The 27,003-nt window shown below is 53.2% G+C and overlaps 1 protein-coding gene across 5 annotated transcripts; it reads right to left on the reverse strand.

Annotated features, from left to right (window-relative positions):
• Positions 1–2,118: 2,118 nt before the first annotated feature.
• On the reverse strand, positions 2,119–26,999 carry Zbed4 (zinc finger BED-type containing 4). 5 transcript variants are annotated; one of them, XM_078052502.1, is made up of 3 exons: positions 26,863–26,976; positions 25,365–25,430; positions 2,119–7,120 (listed from the first exon to the last, which is right to left on the reverse strand). In XM_078052502.1, the coding sequence occupies exon 3, from the start codon at positions 6,847–6,849 to the stop codon at positions 3,367–3,369; it is 3,483 nt and encodes a 1,160-aa protein (XP_077908628.1). In that variant the 5' UTR covers positions 6,850–7,120; positions 25,365–25,430; positions 26,863–26,976; the 3' UTR covers positions 2,119–3,366. The 5 variants fall into 5 exon arrangements, with proteins under 5 accessions (XP_077908628.1, XP_077908627.1, XP_040132488.1 ...); XM_078052501.1 differs by lacking the exon at positions 26,863–26,976 and adding an exon at positions 26,452–26,598; XM_040276554.2 differs by lacking the exon at positions 26,863–26,976 and adding an exon at positions 25,678–26,223.
• Between the last annotated feature and the right edge of the window lie 4 nt (positions 27,000–27,003).

Below are 27,003 nucleotides of genomic sequence, written 5' to 3' on the forward strand. Positions count from 1 at the left end.
GTTTTTTTTTTTTTTGGTATAGGGGGTTGAACTCGGGCACTTGCCACTGAGCCCCATCCCAGCCCTATTTTGTATTTTATTTAGAGACAGGGTCTCACTGAGTTGCTTAGGGCCTCGCTTTTGTTGAGGCTGGCTTTGAACTTGCGATCCTATCTCAGCCCAAGCCGCTGTGACTACAGGCATGCGCCACCATGCTTGCCTTTCCCCCGGTTTTTAAGATTCCCTATCTGGTTCTCGGAGCTTTGCTGTGATGTGCCTGGTGTAGGCCATTTTAATTTTGGGGCTGCTGGGAATGGAACCCAGGGCCTCGCCCATTCTAGGCAAGCATTCTGCCACTGGGCTGCACCTCAGCCCTTATCATGGTGCCCAGCCTAGTCCTATTTTAGTGAGTCTGATTTTTTAGAGTGAGTCAAACTGTATATATGCACAGGTGTAGACACTATAGTCTTCTGACAGTAAAACCAAAAGGCAGGATGGGGCAGGTCACCCCAGTGGTTAAGCAGGAGATAGCTGGGGTGGTCCAGGCCTGTGAGGGCTGCTCTGTGGTCTCACTGGGAACCTCAGAGCGTTTTCTGCCTCCTCCACACCTGGTTGTCTCCTGGAGCAGTACCCATGCAGGGCAAGGCAAGATGCCAGGTTGCTTCTGAGGCTCTTCTCTCTCCAAGACCTTGCTCCTGGAGTCCTGGTGGTCCCATGGGTCCCCAGAGCGCCAGGCCCTGGTGCCAGCTCTGGCTCCCACCTTTTGATAGGTTCACAACCAGGAAACCAGCAAGTGCCCAACAGGAACCACGTGGTGAACACGGAATCCGCCTTCACTCAAGTCTCTTCCCGCCCGACCCTGTCTCCTCAGGCCCCGGTGCCTTGGCTGTTCTCCGCTGTCCTCAGAAAGCACCTGGGGCTGGGGTGGGGCTCAGCGGCAGAGCGCTGGTCCAGCACAGGCAAGGCCCGCGTGACCCCGAGCACAGCAGAGAGAGCAAGCTCTAGCTCCCGGGAGACTGAGCCCCGCTGCTGCCTCAGGTCAGGAGGACAAGGGGCAGGGTGCTGGCTTCAGATGACGTCCAGGTGAAGAGCAAGTTATCACGTGTCAGCACTTTTACTCACTGAGACCAGACGGTTCTGAGGCTCATGCAAAGGGCTGACGGTACCCGAGACCTGAGAACTTCAGGAACCTGCCCAGTGTCACCAACGGCCCACAGTTCGGGTTTGAGTGGAGAGCGGGGGTGGGAACGGCCTGGGCTCCTGTTTATGTGCTCGGCGGGCCCAACAGTGCCGGTCCTCACCTTCCTGCAGGACTGCCAGCCCCGGTGCCAGGTTTCCGCCAACACCCACTGGCCGTGCATGCAACACTTGAGATAAAGACTCCCAGTGTCACTGCACAGGGACGGACTGGTGTTGCTGTTTTCCCGTCCCTACACCAACTGTGGCTCACAGCCCTTCAACAGACAGTGCAGAAGAGGCGAGAGCTCTGAGCACTGGGTGGAAGGCACCAGCTCAAGGCAGAGCAGCCCCACAAGAGCTCCAGCGGGGGCCACTTCGCAGCCTGAGGACAGGCCTGGGCAATTCTGAGCAGAGAGCTGCACCCCATGGTCCACGAAACTTCACCTGGAAATGCAGGCGGCGCTGCGCAGGCGGCACTCCGCCATTCCTGCCTGGACCCCCGGCTCTGAGCAGGGACACGTGCAGGTGAACGCTGCTGCACCCAGCACCAGGCCAGCCCTGCAGACGGGAGGCCCAACCTGCTGGATCAGGGCGGGATGCAATCCTAGCAGCTCCCTGGGCTGCCTCGCTCTAGAGGGGGACCTTTGGAGCTCAATACCCCCAAATTCTAAGGTTCTTCCCTTCAAAACATAATGCCAAGAAGAATGGGGTGGCAGGCCAGCTGTGGACACTGCTGACCAGGAGCCTTCAGCCCTCCTTCCTGCCTGGAGCCAGAGGGTGGACTGCAGGGAGCAGTCCACTGACACTCCTGCCATCGTGCTCACCTCCTCAAACGCTGCTGCAGGAACCCATCCCTCTGGCCCATGTCCACCGCCAGGGGTCATGGTTTCTGTGCCCTGACCCTCAAGGAGCATGCCTGTGCGGCTACCCTACAAATAAAGAGCCTGTGTCCACCAGCACTGGAAAACTGCAAATAAAAAGTTTAATTTCAGAAACTGAATCCATCATTTATAAATACACTAAAGCACAGTCCACTCGAATTGAGAGCGAGCGAAGGTACAGTATTCAACAGAAGGACAGCTTCCTAGGGGGCCATGGCAGAGGAGCGTGTCGCCCCACCCACAGCACCCAGTGGTCTGAAGTGACGTAGAACAGGAACCTTTTTCAGATGTTAAAGCAAACACTGACAACTGAATCTGACAACTGATAATTTCACTCTGATGTCCTGGGATTCTAAAATACCCCAGTGATGGCTGAATCTTCCCTATTATTAAAAAAAAAAAAAAAAAAAAAAAAATCTAAACGCCTAAGGCTAGCCTCACCACTGTAGCCTGCCAGACACCCCCGTTGGTCACCACTGCCTCCAGGGCCCGGCCGTGGTCCCAGCACCTGGGTCAGTGCGCACAGAGCTCCACTGCTCGGGGACGCTCAGTCAGAGGCGCCAGATGCGGTCAACGGGCCCCTGTTGCACTGCCACACTCTGCACTGGCTGAATCCTTAGCAGGGACACACACGGGACTCTGAGCTCAAGGAGTAGGACAGACAGTCGGGGACCTCTGAGTGAATGAACGGACCGTGCAACCCTGAATGCAAAGACCTGAAACGGAACGTGTCCGTGACCACGTCACTGCAACTGCACACTCCGCGAGTCACCCAAGTACAGTTTTGTTTTCAAACGCTTTGTCTCTGTGGTAAACAGTTAGCTTCCAGAATATTCTCTCCACTCCGACACATTTTAGAGCCTTCAGTTAAAACTGCTCAGTCAGGATGGCTTAAGCTCCACCTCCTATTTACAGGTTTCATTTCACAGCTACAAAAGCTGTTTTGTTGCAATTAAAGCAATATTTAACTAAAATACAGTACCTGATTCATGGTTTTTACACAATTGAATAAAAAGCCTACAGGATAAAACTGTTTACATCTTATCTCCATTCTAGGAACACACATCTCTGACCCCTAACTTTTAAAAAACGCTGCAGTCATGAATTAAAACCTGATCACCCCACTTCACAACCGACGAGACGGGCTGCTTCCAGGGGACTCCCAACACGCTGCGCCCTGGCCCGACAGGAGTAAGGCACGTGTGAGGTTACGGTGCGAGCCGGCGGGTGGCCCCGGATGCTGGCCTGGTGTCCCACCTGGCCCTGTTGGGCGGGTCACAGCCAGCACTGCCAAGAGCACGTCTGGTCTGGCGACTCCGTCGTGAGTTCAATACTGAAAGTAGATCAAGGGAAGATTCACTTTCAAAAAGATAAGTTTTTCAAAATGCTCCATCATGAGCCGGGGCTGGCCAAAGCTGCCATTCTCTGTGGGCGTGCTGAACAGCTTTTCCGAAGGGACGGTACTTGGGGGACAGCCCAAAAATCTGACAGCCAAAGTGGACAGCCCAGGCCAGGATGACCGCTTGAGGTTCCAATAGGCAAGTGGGTCACAGCTGTGCTCCAACACCTCCTCCTCCAGGTAGGCGAGCACCATGTCTTCCGGCAGCCTCTCCCGCCGTTCTCGCCTCTCCACCTTGGCCACCAGCGACCACAGGCTCTCCCCTCCGCCAGAATCTCTCGACGGGGGCCCTGAGTCACAGCCATCGGAGGCGGCTGTGTCCTCTGAGGTAGAATTCAGTATTTCTAGCTCCCTGATTAGATCCTGCCTGTACTGCTCCGCCTCCTCCTCCGTGAACAGGGAGGCTTTGTAGCGAGGGTCCAGCAGCGTGGCGAAGACGTACCTGGGGTCGTGGAGGGTGGCAGACAGGCGGCTCGCCATGGCTTCCTTCAGCGACTTCAGCATAGTGTCGATGCCCATCGTCTCTCCAAAGAGCATCTCGACCTTCCTGCTGAGGATGTGGATCATGGGGATGACCTGGCTCAGAGTGGACACGTGGGCACTCATCTCCCGGCTGGCAGCATCAAAGGGCCTCAGCGCGTGACACACGGACTGCATGACCTCCCACTGGTCGCAGCTGATCAGCTCTCTGAAGCTGCACTCGATGGACATCTCGTTAATGGCCCTCTTCTGCTCCAGCAGGCGCTCCAGCATGTGCAGGGACGTGCTCCACCTGGACGGCACGTCCTGGACAAGGTGGTGCTGTGGCAGCTCATACTCTCGCTGCAGCGCGGCCAACTTCTCCCTGGCCGTGGGGGAGCGCTGGACACGCTCACACAGCTTCCGGGCGGCGCTCAGCAGGCTCTGCACCATCCTCTGGCTCTTGATGGCTTCACTCACGATCAGGTCCACTGTGTGGCTGAAGCAGGGCACGCTCGAGTGCTCTGCCTCGGTCAGAGTCTTGCCGATGCTCGGGTTGTCAGTGACCGTGATGCCCACTTGCAGGCCAATGGATGTCACCCAGGCTTCCCACCAGCACTCCAGCTGCTTCTGGATGCTGCCACCGCCATGGTCACAGTCAATCTGCGACACGTCCAGAAGTGCTGAGCAGTGGTGGTCCTCGCAGTGCGGGCGGGCCGCGGATGCGAAGGTGACCCAGTGGGCAGTGAGGGTCAGGTACTCACGGCTCTGGGTGCCAGTCCAGATTCCCGATGTGAAGTGGACCATGCCACTCTCAGCCTCCCTCAGCTGGGACAGGACCATCTGCTTCACGCTGTCGTACATGCCCGGGATGGCCGTGCTGCAGAAGTAGGAGGGCGGGGGCACGGAGTACTGGGGCCTCAGGTACCCCAGCAGCCTGTTGAAGCCAGCGCTGTCCACGAGGGAGTAGGGCTGGAGGTCCAGTGCGATCATCTCTGCTATCAGGCTGGTGATTTTTTTGGCAACTGGGTGAGAGTCGTAGAACTTCTCACTGGGGTCATCGAAGGTGGACGTGCCCGACAACTCTGTGCTCAGTGGTCCCCGGACTCCTGGAGAGCGGGACAGGGTGGTGTCCGGGTGGACATCGGCCTTGAGCACATGGCCGTGGAACCTCTGTAGGTGCCTCAGGAGGCAGCTGGTGCCCAGGTTGGTGGGCTTCTTGCCCCTGCTGATGGTCCGGCCACAGTGCAGACACACCACCTTGGTGGAGTCCGCAGAGCAGACGGAGAAGTGGTTCCAGAGCTTGGAGGTCTTCTTGCTGCTGACGGGAAACACGGCCTGGTGGCTCCTCCTGACCACGGCGGGCAGGGCCGGCGTCCTGGAGGAGCAGCTTTCTGCAGAAGCCAAAGTGGCATACGGAGAGTTGGCCAGACTGGCACCCAGGAAGCCCTTCTGGGTCCCGACCACCTCGGGGTGGCGTCGGTACAGATGCCGCATCAAGCAGCTGGTGCCCACATCCCCCTTCTTCCCCCGGCTGATGACGCAGCCACAGTAGCGACACACGGCCTTCAGACTGTCCGTGGGGGCCAGGGAGAAGTGGTGCCAGACCTCCGACTTCAGCCTCTTCATGACCTTCTTGTTCTGCTGGAAGACGGCACCAGGCTCGCACCTCCTCGGGCTCGACCCGCTGGCCTGCTGCTTCTCAGGAGAGGCACCCACAGAAGCCTCGCCCACGTCCTCAGAGGACGACAGCATGGACATGTCCGTGCCCAGTGTGTCCCCAGGCAGGTCCTCGGCCAGCCTGTCTGGGGACGAGGAGGCCGAGGGGCACTCCTGGACCAGCTTTCCGGGAGAGGACGACATGGAGTCCGGCTCCCCGTCTGGAGGCAGCAGGGTGGGCAGCAGGGTGGGGGGCGTGGGGTACAGGGGCGGGATGCCCGAGCCGCCCCCGTTTTCCTGTAGCACGATGGAGCGGTGTGCTCTCCACATGTGCCGGATGAGGCAGCTGGTGCCCAGGTCCTTCCCGTTCTTGCCCCTGCTGAACTCGTTCATGCAGTGCACGCAGACGGCCTTGGAGCTGTCCAGCGGGGACAGGTAGAAGTGCTTCCAGACGGCCGACCTCCTCCTGGACCCCGATGTGCTCCTGGGAAGGCGAAGGCTTCTCTCCGCCATGCCCTCTGCAGTCTCGTCGTAGTGGAGTGGGGCAAGGTGGGGAGAGGACCCCGCCAGGGCCTCCTCTCTGCTGTACTTCAAAGTGACCGGCACATCAGAGACCTCAGAAGAGACCACGGACCCGGGTTCCTCCTGCAGGCGGTCAGGGGACGGGATTGTAGCTGCCATCTTGTGGGCAAGTCTGACGGGCGAGAGTGTGGAGGCCAGGTCCCCGACGTCCGCGGGCTGCGGAGGAAGCAGGAGCGAGGGTGAGGGCAGGGAGGAGCTGGCGGACACACTCCCGTTCTCCTGCGCCAGCTTGGTGGGGTGCGCCCGCCGCACGTGCCTCATGAGGCAGCTGGTGCTCAGGTCCTTCTCGTTCTTGCCCCTGCTGAACTCCTTCATGCAGTACCGACAGATCGCCTTGGTGCTGTCTCGGGGGGAGATGAAGAAGTGCTTCCACGCTGGCGACTTCTTCCTGGAGCCGATGTGGCGGCTGGAGAGCAGGCTCTGGGCCACGGCCTCCATGGCCACGCTGTACAGCGTGCTGCTGTACTGGGAGAGCAGGGCCCCACAGCCATCCTCACCCTCGGCAGGGAAGCAGGGGCCCCCCGCCCGGCCCTCCGCCTGCTCCTCCCCACTGTCCGTGTGCCTCACGTCCTCCTGCTCACCCTGGAAGTCCACTCCTTCCAAACAGCGGCTGGGAACTGGATCATCTTCTTCCTCCTCTATTTTGAAACTTATTTTACTAGAAACACAATCGCTATCCCCTCTGGGATGAGAGTCCTGGTTGTCCTCCATGGCCAACCATAACTACCCCAGCTCCTTCCTCATGCTAGTGTCTCGGGTCAACGGAGAGCTGGTCTGAGTGCCCCTGTGCGCCGGCCCAGCATCACCGTCACCCTGTCACAGCCGTTCCGTCTCTAGGCTGTTCTTGTGAGTGCTCCTCACTGGGGCTCTGCTGCCGCGGGCCTGGCCGAGGGGATGCTCGTCTGCACAGGGGAGACTGGCTGCGGGTCTTGAAGTCAGGGTCCCCACCACCTCGACAGCAACCACAGCCCTCCTGCATGTCCTATAAGAGAGGACAAATTAAGCACAGAGGAAACAAAACATTTCAAGTTCACACTGGCGTGAATACGTGGGCCTACGGACGGAGAGGCTGCAGTGGAACAGGGCAGGAGAAACCTGTTCCTGACACCCCGCAGCCCCCCTACAGCTCCAGCACCTGCTCTGCCAAGGAACAAACGCAGCACACACACAGCAGGCGGAGCTCAGGCCCATGGGTGGCAAGCCCCGGCACTAAGGGGTCACCTCCCCCTCCACCTGTGGGTTCACCAGGGCCACCCAGACTGAAGGCTGAGCTCTGTGAAACTGACTCACTGTACCCAGACGTAGAAGCCCACACCCTTCAGACCTAAGACAGTCCACCAGCCTGTGAAATCGTGGAGACCGACCATGCAGGGTGGAGATGCCAAGGGTGACGGGGTGTGGCGGGCAGGAGTGGGGATGTGCGGTAGGGAAGTTTAAAAAGCAGCAGTGGGCCCAGTGCTGGCAACCAGGCAGAGACGCCAGGCAGACCCCCTTCCAGTGCCCAGCACAGTAGTGGGAGGGTTCTCAGGGAAGCTGCAGGAGCCACATCCCTTGGTTTCCAGACTGCCATGCTCCTGAGTGACAGTACTAAACCCTTAGGGCAAGCAGGGTACTGGGCCACAGGTCAGGTCAACAAGACCTGACAGCCTCACCAGGAGAAGGCCCCGTGGCACCAGAGGCACAGAGCAGCCAGATCAAACCCAAAACAAAGGCTAGGGTAGGGCCTGGTCACCAAGTGTACTCAGCACACAGGAGGCGCAGGTTCAAGTCCTGGCGCCATGGAAGAAAACACTTAAAACACAGTGGTGCACATCTGTAATCCCAGAGGGTCAGGAGGCTGAGGCAGGAGGATCCTGAGTTCAAAGCCAGCCTCTGCAAAAGTGAGGCCCTAAGGAACTCAGTGAGACCCTGTCTCTAAATAAAATACAAAATATGGCTGGGGATGTGGCTCAGTGGTTGAGTGTCCCCAAGTTCAATCCCCTGTCCCCACCCCACTAAAGTTACAAGTCAGGTTTCTACCAGCACCTCACTCCCAGACACCAAGAGGAGCGACGCGGGTGCTCACCCAGATAAACCCAGGGAAGCTCACAACAGTGGGATGCGCCACAAAGCAGAAGCAATCCAGGCCCAGCGCCTCCTTTTCGAGGCTCGTCCTGCAGCCACAGAGGAGTGCTGGTGCGAGCTGCACACGCCCTGCAGGGAGCCATGGAGTGGCCCCAACAGGACAACATGCCCTCAGGGGCAGCAGGGTGCCTGAGAAACTGGCCACTGTCAACCACAGGCCAGGTGAGGCCCACTGTCCTGTCCACACTGGCACATGGGAGATCTCCAAAAGAAAAAGACTCAAGATTACAGAATAATAAAAATAAATGCAGGGGCTGGGGTTGTGGCTCAGTGGCGGAGCGCCTGTGCTATAGAACAAATAAGTAAGATAAAGGCACTGTGTCCACCTACAACCAAATGTTAAAAATTCCTTTTAATATTTTAACAAAAAGGATAATACCCCATGACCAAGTAGGTACTTCCAAGGCCTCAAGGCTCATTTAATACTCAAAGATGAGTCCTTCTAGGCAAGTCTGAGAGTGGGCAGGAGAGGCAGACGGTCAGGAGGCAGGCAGGGTTCCCTGGAGACTGACAGACAGAAGTTCACAGGTGGCAGCAGGAGCAGGGCCAGAGGGGAGCTATGGGGCAGCCAGGACTCAAGCTGGTGTGGGCAGTGAGGGCCCCACACGGCAACTCCCATCCACAGGGGAAGCCACGAGAGAAAAGCCCCAGGGCGACTCAGATGTCTGCAGCCAGGTCGGGGAACCTGCACAAATAAGTCTCATGCTGAGGGTGAACAGGTCACTTCAACAGAGGCACAGGGCCTCGCCAGGCGAGAAGCAGTGAGCCTGCTAAGGCACAGCCACAGCCTCCAGTGCCAGGAAGGGGCCTCCACCAGGTGCATGGCGCCTGGTCAGCGTCACACTGCCGTGAGAGCTCAGGGCTGTGAGGAGGGACAGAGGCAGGCGGCCAGGAAGGAAGCAGCAGACCTGCACCCACACCTGACGTTAGGAGGCGAGACATCACAAGGAGCCTACGCCCAGCACAGTGAGTTTGGAGAGTCACAAGACACTGGGTTAATACACAGGAAGCAACTGGGAAAAGCGATTTTAAACATTCCATATATAATATGCAAAAATTATGAAATTGAGAAAGGAATGTTTAAAATGTGGAAACTACAAAACATGGCTGTGAAAATCAAAAATAAATAAAGAGAAACATGCCAAATTCACGGATAAGAAAACTCAACATTGGTAAGACATCAATATTTTCCCAAGTTGATCTATAAATTCATCATATTCCTATTAAAATCTCAATGCTTTTGTGCAATAGCCAATAAGCAGAGTCTAAAATTTTTGTGGAAAGACTTCTCAGGAATAAATAAAATCACTCTGCAGAGGAAGAGGCAGTGGGAAGTGAGTCCTCACCCAGGCCGCAGGAGGGCCGTCCAGGCTCACCTCCCCCACCAGGAACACCCAGGCCCCCGGGACCCCGCACAGGCCTTCCAGGCACTCGTGGGAGCAAGCACAGGATGGTGGTCACATACGTGCCACACTGGTGACATGAGCCTGCAAGGTCCCAGCTTGGCACTTGAGGCACACGAGCAGAGCCTGGTGGTCTTGCTGAGCAGCCCAGCTGGGCCTGGGGACAGAGCACCAGGAAGGAGCACCAGTGAAGAGAGCCACAGGGCGGCCACACCACTGAGCTCTGACCCGTTAGGAGGCCACCTGTGAAGAGCCAACGTGAAAATCAAGTGGGACAGCAGGAGCAAGGGTTGTGAACACGGGGGTCCCCCCAACAGAATCGCAGGCCTCAGAAGGGCATGGGCCTGGAAGTGGGGTCTGCAAAGCCACTTGGGAGCTACCCTTATGAAGCACAGAGCAACTGCAGCCCACCTGCGACCAAGGCAAGTCTCAGAGGTATTTAATGTGGAATTAAAAAATCCTGCACCCAAAAAAAGTTCAGTTAAAAAGCTGACGCCAAACACAGACCACCAGGCATGCCGGAAGCTCAAGGCAGGGCCTGGGTCCAAACAGACCAAACTAGTAGACAAGAACATCAGGACACCCCACGTTTGAGGAATTGAGTTATTAAAATGAGAAGAATGGAAGAAATTTTTTAAAAGGTCCAAATAGAATTCACACAGCTGAGGGGCTGAGGATGTGTCTCAAGCGGTAGCGTGCTCGCCTGGCAGGCGCAGGGCGCTGGGTTCGATCCTCAGCACCTCGTAAAAAGTAAAATAAAGATGTCGTGTCCACTAAAAAATAAATAAATAAAAAAGAATTTACACAGATGAAAGATGGAGCATCTGCAGTTGAAGGTCTGAAGCTGCAGGCGACAGCGGACATCCAGAACACACAGCTGCAGACCCCACCAAGCCCGGGTCAGAGGCAGGCCAGAACGTGAGCGCACAGGTGGCCAGCAAGCCCGACACCAGGAAAACCCCAGAGAAAGCCACAAGGCCACTGCACAGCTGCTACTTTTTTTAAAAAAGAAAAGTGCTGGAGGCTGTGGACAAGAGGAGCCCCCCTCGCGGCTCCCAAGAGGCGGGAGGAAGTCGGTAGTGCTCTAGGAACTCCAGCCCCACGCGTGTGCTCCCAGCGGCACTCTTCACCACGGCCCCAGGGGAAGGCCACCTGCCTGTCCCTCACCCCTCTGGCACGCGGTCCAACTCAAAGGGGGGATCTCCAAGGACGCTGTGCCCAGGGAAGCAAGCTGGCTTTTGGTGACCAGCAGCATGACTCCTCTGCACAAGGTGGTTCTGGGTGCAAAAGGCCCAGTTTTGGAAACAGAGCTGATGGCCGCACAATACTGTGAGCTCTTTAAAGCCACTGATTTATAGACGCCAGAAGAATTAAGAGGGAGAATTTTATGTTGTGTACATTCCACCACAATTTTTAAAAATTAAAGAGGAAGAAACACTTTTTCTGACAGCTGAGATAATTTACCATTAGCATACCTGAAAAATGAGCAATAGAAAGTTCTTCAGGAAGCTGGGCGCAGTGGCACACGACTATAATCTCAGCCTCTCAGAGGCTGAGATGGGAGAATTCCAAGTTCAAAGCCAGCCTTAGTAACTGCAAGGTGCTGAGCAACTCGGTGAAACCCTGTCTCTAAATAAAATGGAAAATAGGGCTGGGGATGTGGCTCAGTGGTCGAGTGCCCCTGAGTTCAATCCCTGGTACCAAAAAAATAAAGTATTGTATCCATCAAAACTGAGGGAAAAAAAAAAGTTCTTCAGGAGCAAGAAAATGATCAGAGATGGAAATTTAGATTTACACAAAGCAGGAAATATAAATGGAGGCTGGGGGCAGTGGCATGTGCTGCTAGCCCCAGCTACTTTGGAGGCCGAAGCAAGAGGGTCGCTTACACAGTGAACTGTGGACAGATAGGTCAAAGGGGAATTTTTACCATTTTCAACAATGTCTCTACAATATAAACAACTACTTCAAACAATTTCCTGAGCAGCTTGCAGTACACACACAGGTGGAAACCACGCGTGGCTGCAGTGTCAGGCGGGTGGCACCCACACACCCAGCCAATCGCCAAGAGTATGGGGGACTGGTGAGTCACAGGGGCGTGTTAGGACACAACAAATGACACAGAGATACAGTGAAGACCAGAGTGGAAATCAGAGGGAAACACCGACCCGAAGAGCAGGGGAACGGGCAGCTGCGGGCTCCTGAGGGGTGCTCACTGGCGACTGTGATCTGCACCCCCACACCCCACCTTGCACTCTCCTGCTAAATGCTGAAGAGCAAAAGTCCCTGCTCCAATCCAGCCTACCAGTTTGCTTTCAGTGGACGGTGCTTCTGGGTCCTGGTGCCTCTGCTCTTCCTGGCAGTCTCCTCACAACCTTACAGCTCACACTACATCTCCGAAGGGTTCGGGTTCTTTTTTTTGCACAAGAAATCTAACTGCTCTTCCCCTGTGGACAAGACCATGCTCTTTCCACCAAGTCCCTCAGGAGCTGGCTGAAAGCCAGGTGTCCGCGTGCATGGCCTACTTCTGGGCCCTACCTACCAGCGGTCTTTTCTTGACCCCTATCCCATAACCCAGCCATTCCACATCCAGGTGTTGACCTACAAAAAGTCAGCTATGTGTGCAAATCTCACATAGCTTTTATACAATACCCCAAACTGGAGAACAAACGGGTCACCTCCACTGAATGGATTATGACACCGAAAAAAGAATGAGCTACTAAGATAACACCAAACGACTCACTCCCACAATTACACTGGGCAGAAGCAGCCGGACCAAAGGGCAGGTGGGTCGCTTTAGAAGACGGGTGATGGGCATGCTCACGCTCTGGAGAAGGCTGGCCATCCTCATGCAAGCCCCACCAGCACCCATCCCTGCAGACTGCACGTCATGGACACAGCAGCTGCCTGTGCACACGCAAAGATCAGAATTGCACTTTAAATACGTACAATGCACTGTGTGCCCAGTATATCAGATACAGCTTTCTTCTAAAGGCAGAGACGATCAGAATGGATGAGGAAGTACACGCTGCCTGCCTACAAGAAGCACTTTTTAAACATAAAGACGCCAACAAGGCAACGCCAAGGACAAAGGGAAGCACAGCAGAAGGACCCCAGCCTCCTGGAGGCACGGGCAGGAGGATGCACACTCCAGGCAAGCCTGGCGACCACAGGGGCCCTCTCTTACAATAAATAAGGGCTGGGGACGCAGCCCAGTGGCCGAGCACTTACCCAGCATGCCCCAAGCCCTGGTCAATCCCCAGCACTGCAGAATCAATCAATCAAAACAAACAATAAAAAGGGCTGGAAGGGAGCCCAGTGGTCCAATACCCAGTCTCTCTCTCTCTCTCACACACGGAGCCACACACGATCACAGTGGGGTCTGCCGACAAGGGCACACAGCCCCACACGTGGACCCCCGTGCCACAGGCCTTCAAACACACTTGCAGACTGGCCCAAGCAGAGGGGAGCAGGCCCACCCACAGAGGCAGATGGAATTCAGCACTCCACTCAGGGTTCAGCCGGCATGAGAAGATAGGAGTTGGACAGCACCATCAACAGATGACCAGCAGAACACACCGCAACAGGTGTGCCCAACACAGGAAGGCAGAACGCAAAATGAAGCGGATGTGTTGAAAAGAACTGAAGTCAGAAAGAACGGTCCCACGGCCTGGAAGTGAATGAAAACAGCAGCAGCACAGCATCTGGAAAACTCCAAAATATTTTCAAATATATAACAATTCTTTATTAACAAGGTGGTGAAGAAATCACAAAGTACAGCAAATCCAACCCCAAAATAGGCAGAGAGAAAGTTTTTTTTTTAAAATAATGTAAGAATCATGAAAAAAAAAGAAAAACATTAATGAAGGCAAACACTAGTTCTTTTGAAAGATCAACAAAATTGAAAAAGATCTACACAGACTGATTAGAGAAAAAACTGGAGACAGGAATCACCAAGACCCAGGGCGTGATCACAGACACTTAGGCACAAATAACTATGAAAATAAAACTGCATCTCAGGGAAAACCAAAAAATTCCTTGAAAAACAGTATTAGTATCTCCAAATTCTAAAAAAGCCAGGTGTGGTAGTGCATACCTGTAAACCCAGCAACTTGGGAGGCCAAGGCAGGAGGACCATAAGTTCAAAGCCAGCTTCAGCAACTTAGGGAGACCTTGTCTCAAAATAAAAAGGGCTGGGGATATGGCTCAGCGCTTGCCTAGCATGTGCAAGGCCCTGAGTTCCATCCTCAACAAGCCCTCCCACCACCACCAAAAAAATAATAGCTCTAAGCAGTAACAGCTGGGATCAGGATGTGGCTCAGTGGTAGAGCACCTGCCTGGCATGCAAGAGACCCTGGTTCCATCCCAGTATGGAGGGGGAAGTGGCAGGGGTAGGGTGGGGGTGTCAGTAAAAACAACAGCCAATGGTGGCCACGCCTGCAATCCCAGAGCTTGGGAAGCTGAGGCAGGAGAACTGCAAGTTCAAAGCCAGCCTCAGCAACTCAGCTAGACCCTATCTCTAAATAAAACGCAAAAAGGGGCTAAGGTTGAGTGGTTATTACTCCTGGGTTCAATCCCTGGCACCATAAATAAATAAACAGAGAGGAAAGCTTACTTTGATAGATAAAGAAAATCCAACATAGAAAACAGAATACCCATCTCCCAGAAAAGGAAAGAGATAGGAAAATACTAAAAACTAGAACCCTTTCCTCAGATACAAATCGTGAAACTACATATCAAAAGGGCACGTGAAAACCCATCCTGGAGATTTACACTGAAATATACTCTTCGCAAAACCAGCAGACTTGGAAAAAGAAAAAGGAACAAAGGAAAGAGATCTTTGGGGCTCTCAGGCCACTCACAGAGCTTCATGGTCGACAGCCCTGCTTCACACTACAAGACACGGGAACAGCATAGTTAAGGCACTAAAGGGGAAAAGAAGAGTTTTATACCCAGCCAAACTGGCTTCCAAGCACAAAGGATGTGGAAGAACTGCCATCAGTGGGCACAGTGCACAATAGCTGGGCAGGAGGGTGCCCAGGACAGTGGGCGCTGGTGGTGGGTAGAAGACCCGGGCAGGGGGGTGCTCTTTCATTTCTTCCCTATTCCCCAGTGTTTTTAAAATGAGTAGCTATTCATTACATCATCATAACAAAAACACCAGGTAAAGGGAAAAAAATCATCACTACTTAAAAAAAAGCAAAGTGAAACAAGCTATGCGTGTGCTGGTTCATATTCTTTAAAAACATGACTGTAGGGACTGGACTGTGGCTCAGTGGTAGAGCGCTCACCTAACACGGGCGGGACCCGGGTTCGATTCTCAAAACCACTTAAAAATAAAGGCATTGTGTTGTGTGCATCTACACCTAAAAAATAAAAAAATTAAATTAAAAAATAAAACAGGACTGTAGGGCTGGGGTTGTGGCTCAGTGGCAGAGTGCATGCCTAGCACGTGTGAAACACTGGTTTGACCTTTAGCACCACATTAAAAAAAAACAAAAATCCACTGACAACTAAAAATATTAAAAACAAAAAAAACCCCCATGACTGTAGCTGGGCACAGTGACACACACCTGTAATCGCAGCAACTGGGAAGGCTGGGGCAGGAGGATCACAAGTTCATGGCAGATTTTGACAACTTAGTAAGACCCTGTCTCCAGATAAAAATAAAAAGGACTGGGAAGACAGCTCAGGGGTAGAGCACCCCGGCTTCAACCCCAGCTCCTCCAACCAACCCCCAGCAAAAACATAAAAATGAAAAAACTGCCACTGACATGCAAGGGTTAATCCCTACTGTTCTGAGTCCTACCTGAGAAACACACAGGAGAACAAATCTCAACCAAAATGAGAGGCAGTAGGTCGGGATTGGGTGCAAGCATTTAGTACACAGCCACTTGCAGAACCAGGGCCAAACAAGGGTTAGGGAGACAGCAGAGAGGGCCACAGCTGCATACCACACAGGACAGATGCTGGGGGACAACACATGCATGCCATTCAGGGTAGACCTGTGCAACGACAGGATGGGAAGATGGGCAGAAAACATGCTAAGGCTCTTTAGGGACATAAGAGGTAGTGACAAAGCCACTGTTCTGAAATCGTGAGGTGGCACAAACACATCATCATGTGATGGTTCACCTCTCCCATCTCCTGTGCTCCTGAGAAGCAGGATTTCCAGTGCAAAAAGGAGACGTGAGCAAATACAAGGCCAAGTACGCCCCCCGTAGGCAGCGACGGTCACACAGTGCTCTGTTCACTGCAAAGGCCAGAAGCAGTGATCACTCACAGCAGGAACGTCCCCCAAGTCTGGACTGCAGTTCTGAAGCAGCTCCTCAAAGCCACCAACCAACCAGGGCCACAGAAGTAGCTTTCCTGCCTCCAAGACTGGGCAGGAAGAGCTCCAGATGGCACGGAGCCTTGGAGGGCACAAAGAGCACCAGGACTGGGCCAAGGACCAAGGAGCTGGGTGAGGTCACAGGTCCAGAGCATGTGAACATCAGCAAGGATCCCAGGAGGACACTCGCACAGACAGCCCGCGTTCAACCTGAGTGAACAACCCAGGTGGCCACTGCCGAGGGGGTGCACTCTGAGCGTCCCCAAAGGCCCACGGGTAAAAGCATGGTTCTCAGCACGGCAGTGTAGGGGGACGGAGGACCGCTAAGAGGTGGGATCTATGGGAGGTCCTCAGGTCTCTCGGCCTCTCTCTGCTTCCCTGCTTGAGCTACCATAACCTGCGCCACCGCCACCTGGCAGACCCTCACCAGAGGCCATACCACTGGGACGGCCCGAAGGATCGCGAACTCGAACCTCCAAACTCTCGGTGTTTGCTGCAGTAACACAGAGCTGACACTTGGTCAAGGGTGTCGAACACACGTAGCCACCTCTGGAGGATGGCAGAAAATGTTCTTTAGGGCTGGGGCTCAGTGCTGGGTCGCTTGCCTAGGATGTGTAGGTACTGGGTTCGATTCTTAGCACTGCATTCAAATAAATGAACAAAACACAGGTTCATCCACATCAAAACAATAAATAGATAAATAATAAAAAAAGATTGTTTGGAAACATTTAAAGAACCAAACATTTATTTTCAGTTCACTATCAGTGGGCAAGTGGACAAGTCTCTCTTTACAAAATGTCAATTCATATAAAGAGGCACTGATGAGCCAGCACCGCAGGAGCTGTGGGCTGATCCGTGTGGGCGTGGGCAACAGCAGCTGCACAGTGGCCACACCTGGAGTCCCAGCTACTCAGGAGGCTGAGGCAGGAGAATGGCAAAGTTCAAGGCCAGCTTGAGCAACTTATTGAGGTCTTGTTTCCAAATAAAAAATAAAAAAAAATTAGGAGGAAAAAAAAAGAAAAGAAAAAGACACCTTGGAGCACATAACACCAGAGGTCAGCCTGAGTGCTCCTCCTCCCGACCCGACTGCCGACTCACAGGGGCCACAGTGCAGAGGGGCACTAAACCTCCCCAAGGACCCTCACAGCCATGCCTGGACATGGGAAACCCAAGTGAAGCCAGCTTCCTCAGCAAGTGCGTCCCTGGGAGGCGGCGGGACAATAAAGCCTGTGAAAGAGGAGACTGAAGGTCATGAAAAACCAGAGCAGACCTGACCAGTATTCAGAGGTGCTGAGCTCAGGCATAAAATGATACAGGGAAACTGCAGGTAGCACCATAAGCCAGGCTGCTGGGCAGTGTGCTAGGAGCACAGGCAGCGAACTGGCCAGGCACAGGAGGGCATAAAGGGGCGGGTATGTTTCTTTTTCTCCTTCATTCAGGTGTTGGGGACTGAACCCAGGGGTGCTCTACCACAGAGCCACACCCCCATACCTTTGTATTATTGGAGACAGGGTCTCCTGCCTCAGCCACCTGAGTAGCTGGGAGTACCACTGTGTCTAGCAAGCAGGTTTTATTGTTTGACCCAAGAATCAATTATGTGTAATTCACTGAGCTACACAGTTATTTTACACAGTTTCAGCTTCTATATTATATTTCAAGATAAAAGAGATTTTAAGGGCTGGGGATGTGGCTCAAGTGGTAGCACACTGGTCTAGCATGCCCACTGGGTTTGATGCTCAGCACCACGTAAAAATATATTGTGTCCACCTAAAACTAAAAAGATTTTAAAACACTTATAAAACTACAAATACTAGGCACCATGGCCCAGGTGCCAGGGCTAAAAGACCGACACAGATGGAGCCCAGGGTGAGACGGTACCTGCACCCCCCCCCCCCCCGCATTGCACTGAGAAGGCAGGGTCTTGCAATAAATGGTGCCAGGACAACGCTCTGGCTTGAACGGCTGCTTCCTCTTGTCACGCACCCTGGATACTAATTCCCATTATGAGAGCAGAGTGGGACCAGGTGGCACCTTGGAGAGGTGATTAGGGCTCTGCCCTCACAAAAGGGTTAATCCACTCATGCGATTAATGGATTAATGGTCATCTCCGGGGTCAGCTATAAAGGCCAGTCTGGCCAGGGCTCTCTCTTGTCCCTCTTGCCATGCAGTGCTCTGCAAAGCCTAGGCTCTGCCCGCGAGAAGGCGTCACCAGATACAGCCCGACCTTGGACCAGACAAACGGTGTGCCAGCCACGGTGGCGCATACCTGCCGTCCCAGCTACCTGGGAGGCTGAGATGGGGGGGCTACTCAAGGTCAAGAGTTTGGACCAGCTTGGGCAACAAGCCAAGTCTCCATGTCAAAACGAAAATGAGGGGCTTGGGTTGTGGCTCAGTGGTAGAGCACTCGCCTCCATATGTGAGGCCCTGGGTTCAATCTTCAGCACCAAATAAAAATAAATAAATCAAATAAGCAACTCGGGAGGCTGAAGCAGGATGATAACAGGTTCAAGCAAGCTCAGCACCTGAGTGAGACTCTGTCTCGAAATAAAAAATAAATAAAAAGGGCTGGCCATGTGGCTCAGTTGTTAAGTACCCCTGGGTTTAATCAATCCTGGTAACTCCCAGCAGCCCCACAAAAAAGAGAACAAAAAGGGACAAATGATTAGATCATTTTGTGGAAAATATCCCTTTACATCCAGGACACACTGTCCCCCCAACCAACTCCCAGTGGACAGCTGAGCCAAGGTAAAACACTGTAAAGCATGCGATACAAAAAAGAGCCCACAGAAAGGGCTCTGCTTGATAAAAATCAAAGGGACAAGGGGCTGCAGACGCGCCCAACAGTGGAGCGCTGCCTAGCGTGTCCGTAGGCCCTGGTCTGACCCCAGCACTGCAAGCACACGGCAACAGGGCGACCGAGCAAAGCCACAGGGCATTTGGCCCACGAGGGGGCAAGGCACGAGCAACACAGCCGATGTGATTGGATCTCCCAACAGGGCGGCCATCCACGCAGAAGGGCACCGGTGGCCGCCACCACAACAGCCCCACTCTCCTGGTCTGCTCGGCGAGTCAAAGACTACAAACCAGAGGTGCACAAGCGAGAAGTTCACTTCCCATGTTCTGGAGAACTCCAGCCCAAGATCATGGGCTCCAGGTCTCATGTCACTGTGCATCTGTGGTGGAAGGAACCAGGGGCTCACTGGGGCCCTTTTTAAAAGGGAACAAAGCCCACCCAGGCGGGCTCACTCCCACAGCCCCATCATCTTCCAAGGGCCCTCCTCTAGGACCAACACCTGTACACTGGTGAGGAAAGGGTTCCTCTCAGAACACGAGCCCCAGCCCCAGCCTCCTCTCCCACCTCCAGGGCTGGCTAGGCCTCAGGCCAGGGGCCCACTCAGTAGCCCTACCTCATTACAAGTACAGACCAAAGACCGAGGAGGGGAAAGGCAGAAAAGGAGGCACTCAAAATCCAAATTGTCACATTCTTCTTACATTTTCTTAGTTTCAAAGTTTTAGCCAAGTACAGTGGTGCATGCCTATTACCCTAACTTCTCAGGAGGGTAAGGCAGGAGGATCCCAACTTCAAGTCCAGCCTGGCCAAGTTAGTGAGGCCCTGTCTCACAATAAGAAATAAGGAGGGTTATGGATGTGGCTCAGTGACAGAGCACCCCTGGATTCAACCCCTGGTACTGCAATATGTAAAGAAAGAAAGAAATGACAAGCTCTGACTAGCAGGAGAATGTGCTGTCCTCTATCGAAGACTTGGGAACAGCCTCCCACTGCCGCGTCTGCCGGCCTCACTGTAACTTGCATTCAATGAATTCAAAGGTACCCACTACTAATACACCCAATCTAGGTTAGTGTACTGTTTTCATTTTTCACATTCGAATAGAAACACATAAGTGGAAACTACTCCAAGATACCATTTCCACCATGTCATTCTCACAAAAATCCAAACTCACAGGAACACCAGTGTCCTCTGGCACCATGCCCACAATAGGGAATGTGGAAAGGCACTGAAACAGATGACCCCACCAGGATCAGACCCTGATCAGAAGTGGGCACTCACTGATGCAAGACATATAAGAAACTGAGGCAGGGTGTGTGTTCACTTAAAAAAAAATATATATATATGTGTGTGTGTGTGTGTTTATATGTTTACATATTTTAGTTGTGTATATTTTTAGTTGTAGTTGGACACAATACATTTATTTCTTTTTTTTTTTTTTTTGAAAGTGAGAGAGGGGGAGAGAGGGAGAGAGAGAGAGAGAGAGAGAGAGAGAGAGAGAGAGAGAGAGAGAGAAATTTAACATTTATTTATTTTTTCTTATTTCTCGGCGGACACAACATCTTTGTTGGTATGTGGTGCTGCTGAGGATCGAACCCGGGCCGCACGCATGCTAGGCGAGCGCGCTACCGCTCGAGCCACATCCCAGCCCCACAATACATTTATTTCTATGTGGCGCTGAGCATAGAACCCAGCGCCTTGCATGTGCTAGGCGAGCGCTCTACGGCTGAGCCACCACCCCGATCCCATGATTAACAATGGCTATCCTTAGGAAGGAAGGACTGGGGCGAGTTGGTTGGTTGGGTTTTTTTTGCACTAGGGATTGAACTCCAGGCACTTAACCACTGAGCCACATCCCCAGCCCTTTTAATTTTTTTTTTTATTGAGACACGGTCTTACTATGTTGCTGCAACTGGTCTGAAACCTGTGATCCTCCTGCCTTAGCCTCCAGGGCTGCTGGGATCACAGGCGTGCAGCCTTGTGCCTGGCAGGGCAGGTTTTCTGAATGTAGATTGTATAGTTCTGACTTTTAGACCATGTAATTTTGTACATGAAATTAAGATGTAAAAAAAAATCTAAATCTGAAAACAAACTTAATTGTATATCAAATGGGCAACATAACCATAGAAAGGAATATTTGTTAAGGGGCTTTTTAAATGCAGTATTTCAACCATTTGTCCCAAGGGGAATATATACTAAGAAATAAAAGGACTTTAAAAATCACGACTTTCCAAAATATCACTAAGTAGTTTTATTAGTGGCAGTGTAATGTTTTAACTTCACCACTGCCATTTTACATCTACGTCAGCATAAAACAAATCATGCCCATGGCAGCTGTCCATCAGCCTCTGGGAACTGGTTCTAGGACACCATCACTCCCACCCCCAAGATACCAAAATATCTGCATGCACACGCCCCACATATACTTTAAGTCATCTCTAGGTCACTCATAGCACCTAACACAGTGTAATTCCTATGCAGTAGTTGTTACAATGATTAGGAAAAAAAATCTGTACATGTTCAATATGCCACAATCTTTTCTCCAAATATTTCTGATTCTTTGTTGAACCTGAAAAAGCTACAGATACAGAAGGCCAACTATATTAAGAATTAAGACTATAAATAAAGAGCAAATTTGAAGAATCAAAGAAACGAAATAAAACCATGTAATTTTAAATTATTATTTGGTACTAGGGACTGAACCCAGGGGTGCTTAACCACTGAGCCACATCTCTAGCTCCTTTTTACTGTGAGCTCTCGTAATGGGAATTAGTATCCAGGGTGCGTGACAAGAGGAAGCCAAGTTGCTGACGCTGGCTTTGAACTTGTGATCCTCCTGCCTCAGCCTCCCAAGCCACTGGGATTCCAAGTGTGCAACCATGCCTGGTATAATTTTAAATTAGGATTAAACTCTTGATGCTTTTTTTTTTTTTGGTTCTGGGGATTAAAACCTCCACCTTGCACAACCTAGGCAAGTGCTCTATCACTGAGCTACATCCCAGCCCAAACTCATGTTTTAAAGATATATTTCTGTTGGAAGTAATGATGCATGCCTGTAATATCAGCAGTTTGGGAGGCTGAAGCAGGAGGATGAGTTCAAAGTCAGCCTCAGCAATGGCAAGGCGCTAAGCAACTCAATGAGACCCTGTCTCTAAATAAAATGCAAAATAGGGCTGGGATGTGGCTCAGTGGTCAAGTAGCTCCATATATATACATATAATATATATATATATATATATATATATATATATATATATATATATCCTAGCTGTGTCCACCAAAAGGACTACAAGCAGTAATGAACAGGGCTAGGGGCGTGGCTCAATGGTGGAGTCCTCACCCATCATAAGCAACTCCTGGTCAATCCTCAGCATTGCAAAATTAAACAAAACTAAAAGGAACAAAGCACTCAGGACATGGCTGGCCGGAGTGTGAAAGAGAAAGTGAAGTGAGCCAGGACACCAGGCCACAAGCAAGCATCAGGAAGACATGCCCAGCAGAAGACAGGACCAGCTCACCAGGACTCCCCACTGGTCGTGCTTACAATTTGAGCGCCACACACAACAGTGACAGGCTTTTAAAAGATCACAGCAAAGTGTCAGCCTGCCTTGACATTCACAGAAAAAGGAACCACCAACCCCTGCTGCAGTGGCATCATGTGACACAACCAAGTGCTTCTCAGAACTGGCAATTGAGGGAAGAACCCGCTCATGTCCTGTCTTCTGAGGTGGCTAAGGACGAGGGAGTGTAATCAGGGTAGGAGGAACCACAGCACTGTGTGGCTGCACACTGCTGCCCAGTGGTCCTGGGGAGGACCAACACAAGCTCTGTGCTGACTGCAGGGCTGTCCCTGATCCAAATCCCCTCCAACTCCTGCATCAGCTGTGGAGGACAGCGCAATCCAACGAACACAGCACAACTCAGACCACACTCAGGTCACAGAGCCCACAGAGTACACAGAGGAGGAATGGACTTTGAGTGGGCAGGACACAGCCACCTAAGAACAGGCGGGGACAACTGGAAAAGCTGGCTGTGTGCTGGGCGCTGGATGGCACCAGGCTTTTCATTACCTTTCCTGGATGTCTTCGGTGACGGGACTGCAAGAAAGGACATTCTTGTCTCTTAGAAGAAAGGAACAGGCAGAAAAGGGATACACAGGTGAAGTGTTCTGATATCTGCAACTTCCCTCAAAAAGCACCTGTCCAATGGAGTCAGGGTGGCGGTTGTAAGGGCTCCACCTGTGATCCCAGCAACTCGAGGCTGAGGTGGGCAGATCACAGGTTCAAAGCCAGCTTCAGCAAGTTATCAAAGGCCCTAAGCAAGTCAGAGAGACCCTGTCTCAAAATAAAAAAAAGGACTGGGGGATGTGGCTCAGTGATTAAGCACCTCTAGATTTAATCCTTGGTGCCAAAAAACAAAATAAACAGAACCCAGTGTCCGCTTATTTCAAGTGGGTGTGCATATGCCCTCAGGAAGCCCCCCCCCCCCACACACCAAGGGGCTCTCGACGCCCTGACTGAGGCCCTCCGCCTGGCACAAGCCGAGATAGCAGTCTTTCTTTGGAAGACACCAGGCGCACGGTCCACCCTGAGTGCAGGTGGCATGTCAAAGCAGCACCACTCACTGACACACAGTGCTGCAGACACAGACCACCAGCCAGGCCAGGCGACCTTCAGGGGAGCACCAGCCCCGTGCAGATGACAGCTCAAAGGGTCAGACGCCAGAAACCTGGGGCCAGGGCTGTTTCCACGAGAGGAGACCTGGTCAGAAGCCCTGATAAGGCTACCTTGGAAACAAAGCGCATTCCAAAGCAAGCAAACAGACCACGTTAAGGTCAGCCGGTCCTTGGCCCAGAAATGTTCTAGTCACACACCAGGGCATGGACTGACCTGCTGCTTTCTCTGTGGTCCCCTGAACTTAATATCACACCCTCACCACCCACTCTTTCCTCAGGGAAGTCCCCCCAGTGACAGGCCTGACTTGCAGCTGTGGCTGAAAGCTGCTGGAAATCTTCAAATGTCCTTTAATTTACAGGATGTGGCACGTGGCTTCTGTGATGTAGCAATCAAATGAAGCCCTCCCCAAATCCCACACACACCCCTATCCTGCTCTGTGGCAGGCAAGAGGAACAGACACACAATGGGAGCCTCAATAATGGCCACATGGCTGCTTTGGATGAAAAGCCTGCAAAGGTGGTAAAGCTGGAAAAGAGAGCAAGCCCAGGGCTGAGGGCCGTTCCCACCCCAGGCCAGGGAGCAGGTGGCAGCAGTGTTCACTGAAAGCACCCTCATGGGCCAGGCCTACTGGACCAAACGTCCCTCCCTACCAGTGGCTTCCCAGAGCACTTCTCAGACACTAAGCATCTCTCGCCCCTGCCTTCACCTGCTGATAGTTTATCAGAACACTTACTGAATTAATTATTATCATTATATTTGAGACAAGGTTTCACTATGTTGCCCAGGCTGGCCTTCAACTACTGGGGCCCAAGTGATCCTCCTGCCTCAGCTTCCTGAGAAGCTGGGACAAGAGGTGCACCTGGCTAAAGGGCCTGCTCCAATGTGGATCCCCCCACCACCATGATCTGAGGGCAGGACCTTCTTCTTCTTCTTCTTTTTTTTAATATTTATTTTTTTAGTTTTCGGCAGATACAACATCTTTCTTTGTATGTGGTGCTGAGGTTCGAACCTGGGCGGCACGCATGCCAGGCGGGCGCACAGCTGCTTGAGCCCCATCCCCAGCCCCTGGTTTTTTTTTTTTTTTTTTTTGGTGTTGCTGGGGATTGAACCCAGGGCCTTGTGCATGCAAGGCAAGCACTCTGCCAACTGAGCTATATCCCCAGCCCTCCTTCTTACAGAGCCTCACAGCCCCAGGTGCAAGGTAGAGAACCATGAACACCCAAAAGGGAAGTGACTGTCTCTCTGGGTGCCCTTTGCTTCAGAAACAGGAAAGATTTGATTTTATTCCTAGTAGTGAGTTCCAGAATTTGAACTATCAAACATATATAAATAATTAGCAAGGAAATGACTTGGGGCATTCCAGGATGAGAAAAGACCCAGGTACTATAAACTGGGGCAAGGAGAGGGCATGGAAGACCAGGGCAGAAAAGGTGGAGGCCCAAAGCGGGGTGGTGAGTCCAGCCAGTGGCTGTACCCCACAGGCACAGACAGAGTGAGACCACTCAAAGACAGTGAGGGATAAGGGAACACTGCAGCTCAATTCAGGGCAAAACTAACTGTAAGAACAATGATTTCTGCAACTTATGTCCTCTAGTCTTGAGACTTGAAAATCAAAGGGCAGTCAGAGGAATAAGTTGCTGACTCTGAATTGTTTTGAGCAGGTGCTCAGAAGAAAAGAGAATGCCCACAGAAGAGCCCATGCGTCCTCTAAGGAGGGTTCTCCAAGGAGCATGGCCTCCATCCCAAGTCACTAAGCCCAACAGGCATTCACCTGTTTCCTTCTGTTGACCACCACTAGGAAGGAGAAGGAAATCAGAACAGAAGTCAACACTGATGTAGGTGAAGCCAAGCACAGAGAAAACAGGTATAAAGTGAAAAAGACAATGGCATTGACCATGGACACTTACTGTATTCATGCTTCCAGAGGTCCACTTCCCAGTTCTCACTCTGCAAACTCTAGGCCTGCCAAGGATCTGAAACATACACAGGTTTTTTCTTTCCAGTAATAAATACTGCTTATCCGCTTCACTGTACATATGCAGAATTCAATCAGTTCCCCTCATGATTTACTTAAGCTTTGTCCTCCTAGGCACTGGGGAACCTGTGTGTGCACACGTGTGTTGACATCAAAGAGCAGAGCTTCTGCACCCACACACATCAACCACTGCTGCATTCAGGAATTAGCGGGAACACAGGTAGGGGGCACGGTAAAGTAATCACCTGTCCAGTGGACTAAGGCTCTTAGCTCTCTTCCAGTGTAGATTAGCTGTGTCCCGTGCCTAAAAGACTGACTGGGAAACCTTCTAAAGGTTCACAGAATCTCTTAACTTGCACTAGATCTTTTCCCGAGGGGCAGATATCATCTGAGGATTCCAGGAAGTGAGTATCCTTCAGTCACTGCAACCCCCGGGGTCAACCCTTGCAGTCTCCGCTCCAAGGTAACTGTTTAGTAACCGGAATTAACTCATAGCTGAATCTTGGCTTATCCGCAGTAATTCTTAAAACCCGCAACTAAACTCGCCCTAGCCTCGCAGTTGTGCCACCACGATAAGGGCGACCACACAAAAAGCGCGTTTCGCGGAGGAAGTCAGGGGTGGCCTGCTCAAGCACACGGGTCCTCAGCCAAGTGGGTTTTCCCAAGTTCGCACGCGGCCCGACCCAGCGAACTAGCAAACGCACAACTTCCCTTTCCACCGGCCGGACGCCGGCGGGAGCCGAGCGGTGCGGGCCGCGCGCGAGGGACAAAAGGAGCCCGGGCGCCGGCAGCGGCGACCCGGCGGCGGGGCGAGCGGCGGCGGCGGCGCGGGGCTCGGGAGCCCGCGGCGGCGGCCGGGACGCGCCGAGCACCCCGCGGCCGGCCTCCCCGCGGGCGCTGTCACGGGCGGCGCCACGGCAGGCCCCGCCCGCGCGGACAATGGCGCGGCCGCCCGCCCCGCGCGGCGCGCACCGGCGGCGGACACGGCTCGCGGTCCGGGCGCCCCTGCGCGCACTCACCTGGGCGCCGGCTCCGCGCGGCGCGATCCGCGCGCTGGGGACGGGGAACGGCGCGGCGGGCGCGCCCATTCATTAGCCGCTTTGTCTGCCCCCGCCGCCCCTCCCGCGGCCCCGGCCCCGCCGCCTGCGACGCCGCCGGACGCTGCGCCCCTCCCAGGGCCCCGCGCGGCGCGGGGGCGGGGCTGAGGCGGGGCCGGCGCGCGCAGGCGCATCCCCGCGTACCTGCCCCGCCCGGGGGCCCGGCGGAGCGAGCGGCCGAAGAGGCAGAGGCTCCGCGGGAGGGGCGGGGCCAGGAGGATGGCGCAGGCGCAGTCCCACGAGCCCGCCCAGCTTGGAGTTCCCCACGCGCGTAGACAACGCAGGCGCAGTCCCGAGCGCTCTGGAGTACGGAGTTCGAGCGAGAGCGCGTACCTACAGACCTATACCCTCGCCGTCGACCACGCAGGCGCAATCCCGTGCGCCAGGCCAGTCGTGTTCGGAGTCTCCCTCGCGGCACACCACGCAAGCGCAGTTCCGCGCGCTGGCCCCGCCGGGTGGCTCGACCCTGTAGAC

The sequence above is a fragment of the Ictidomys tridecemlineatus genome, chromosome 6 (assembly GCF_052094955.1).
Source record: "Ictidomys tridecemlineatus isolate mIctTri1 chromosome 6, mIctTri1.hap1, whole genome shotgun sequence".
In the NCBI taxonomy this organism is placed as follows: domain Eukaryota; kingdom Metazoa; phylum Chordata; class Mammalia; order Rodentia; family Sciuridae; genus Ictidomys; species Ictidomys tridecemlineatus.

Coding starts and splice junctions, on each gene's coding strand:
- Zbed4 (XM_078052505.1), bottom strand. CDS start 6,849: ATGGAGGACAACCAGGACTCTCATCCCAGAGGGGATAGCGATTGTGTT.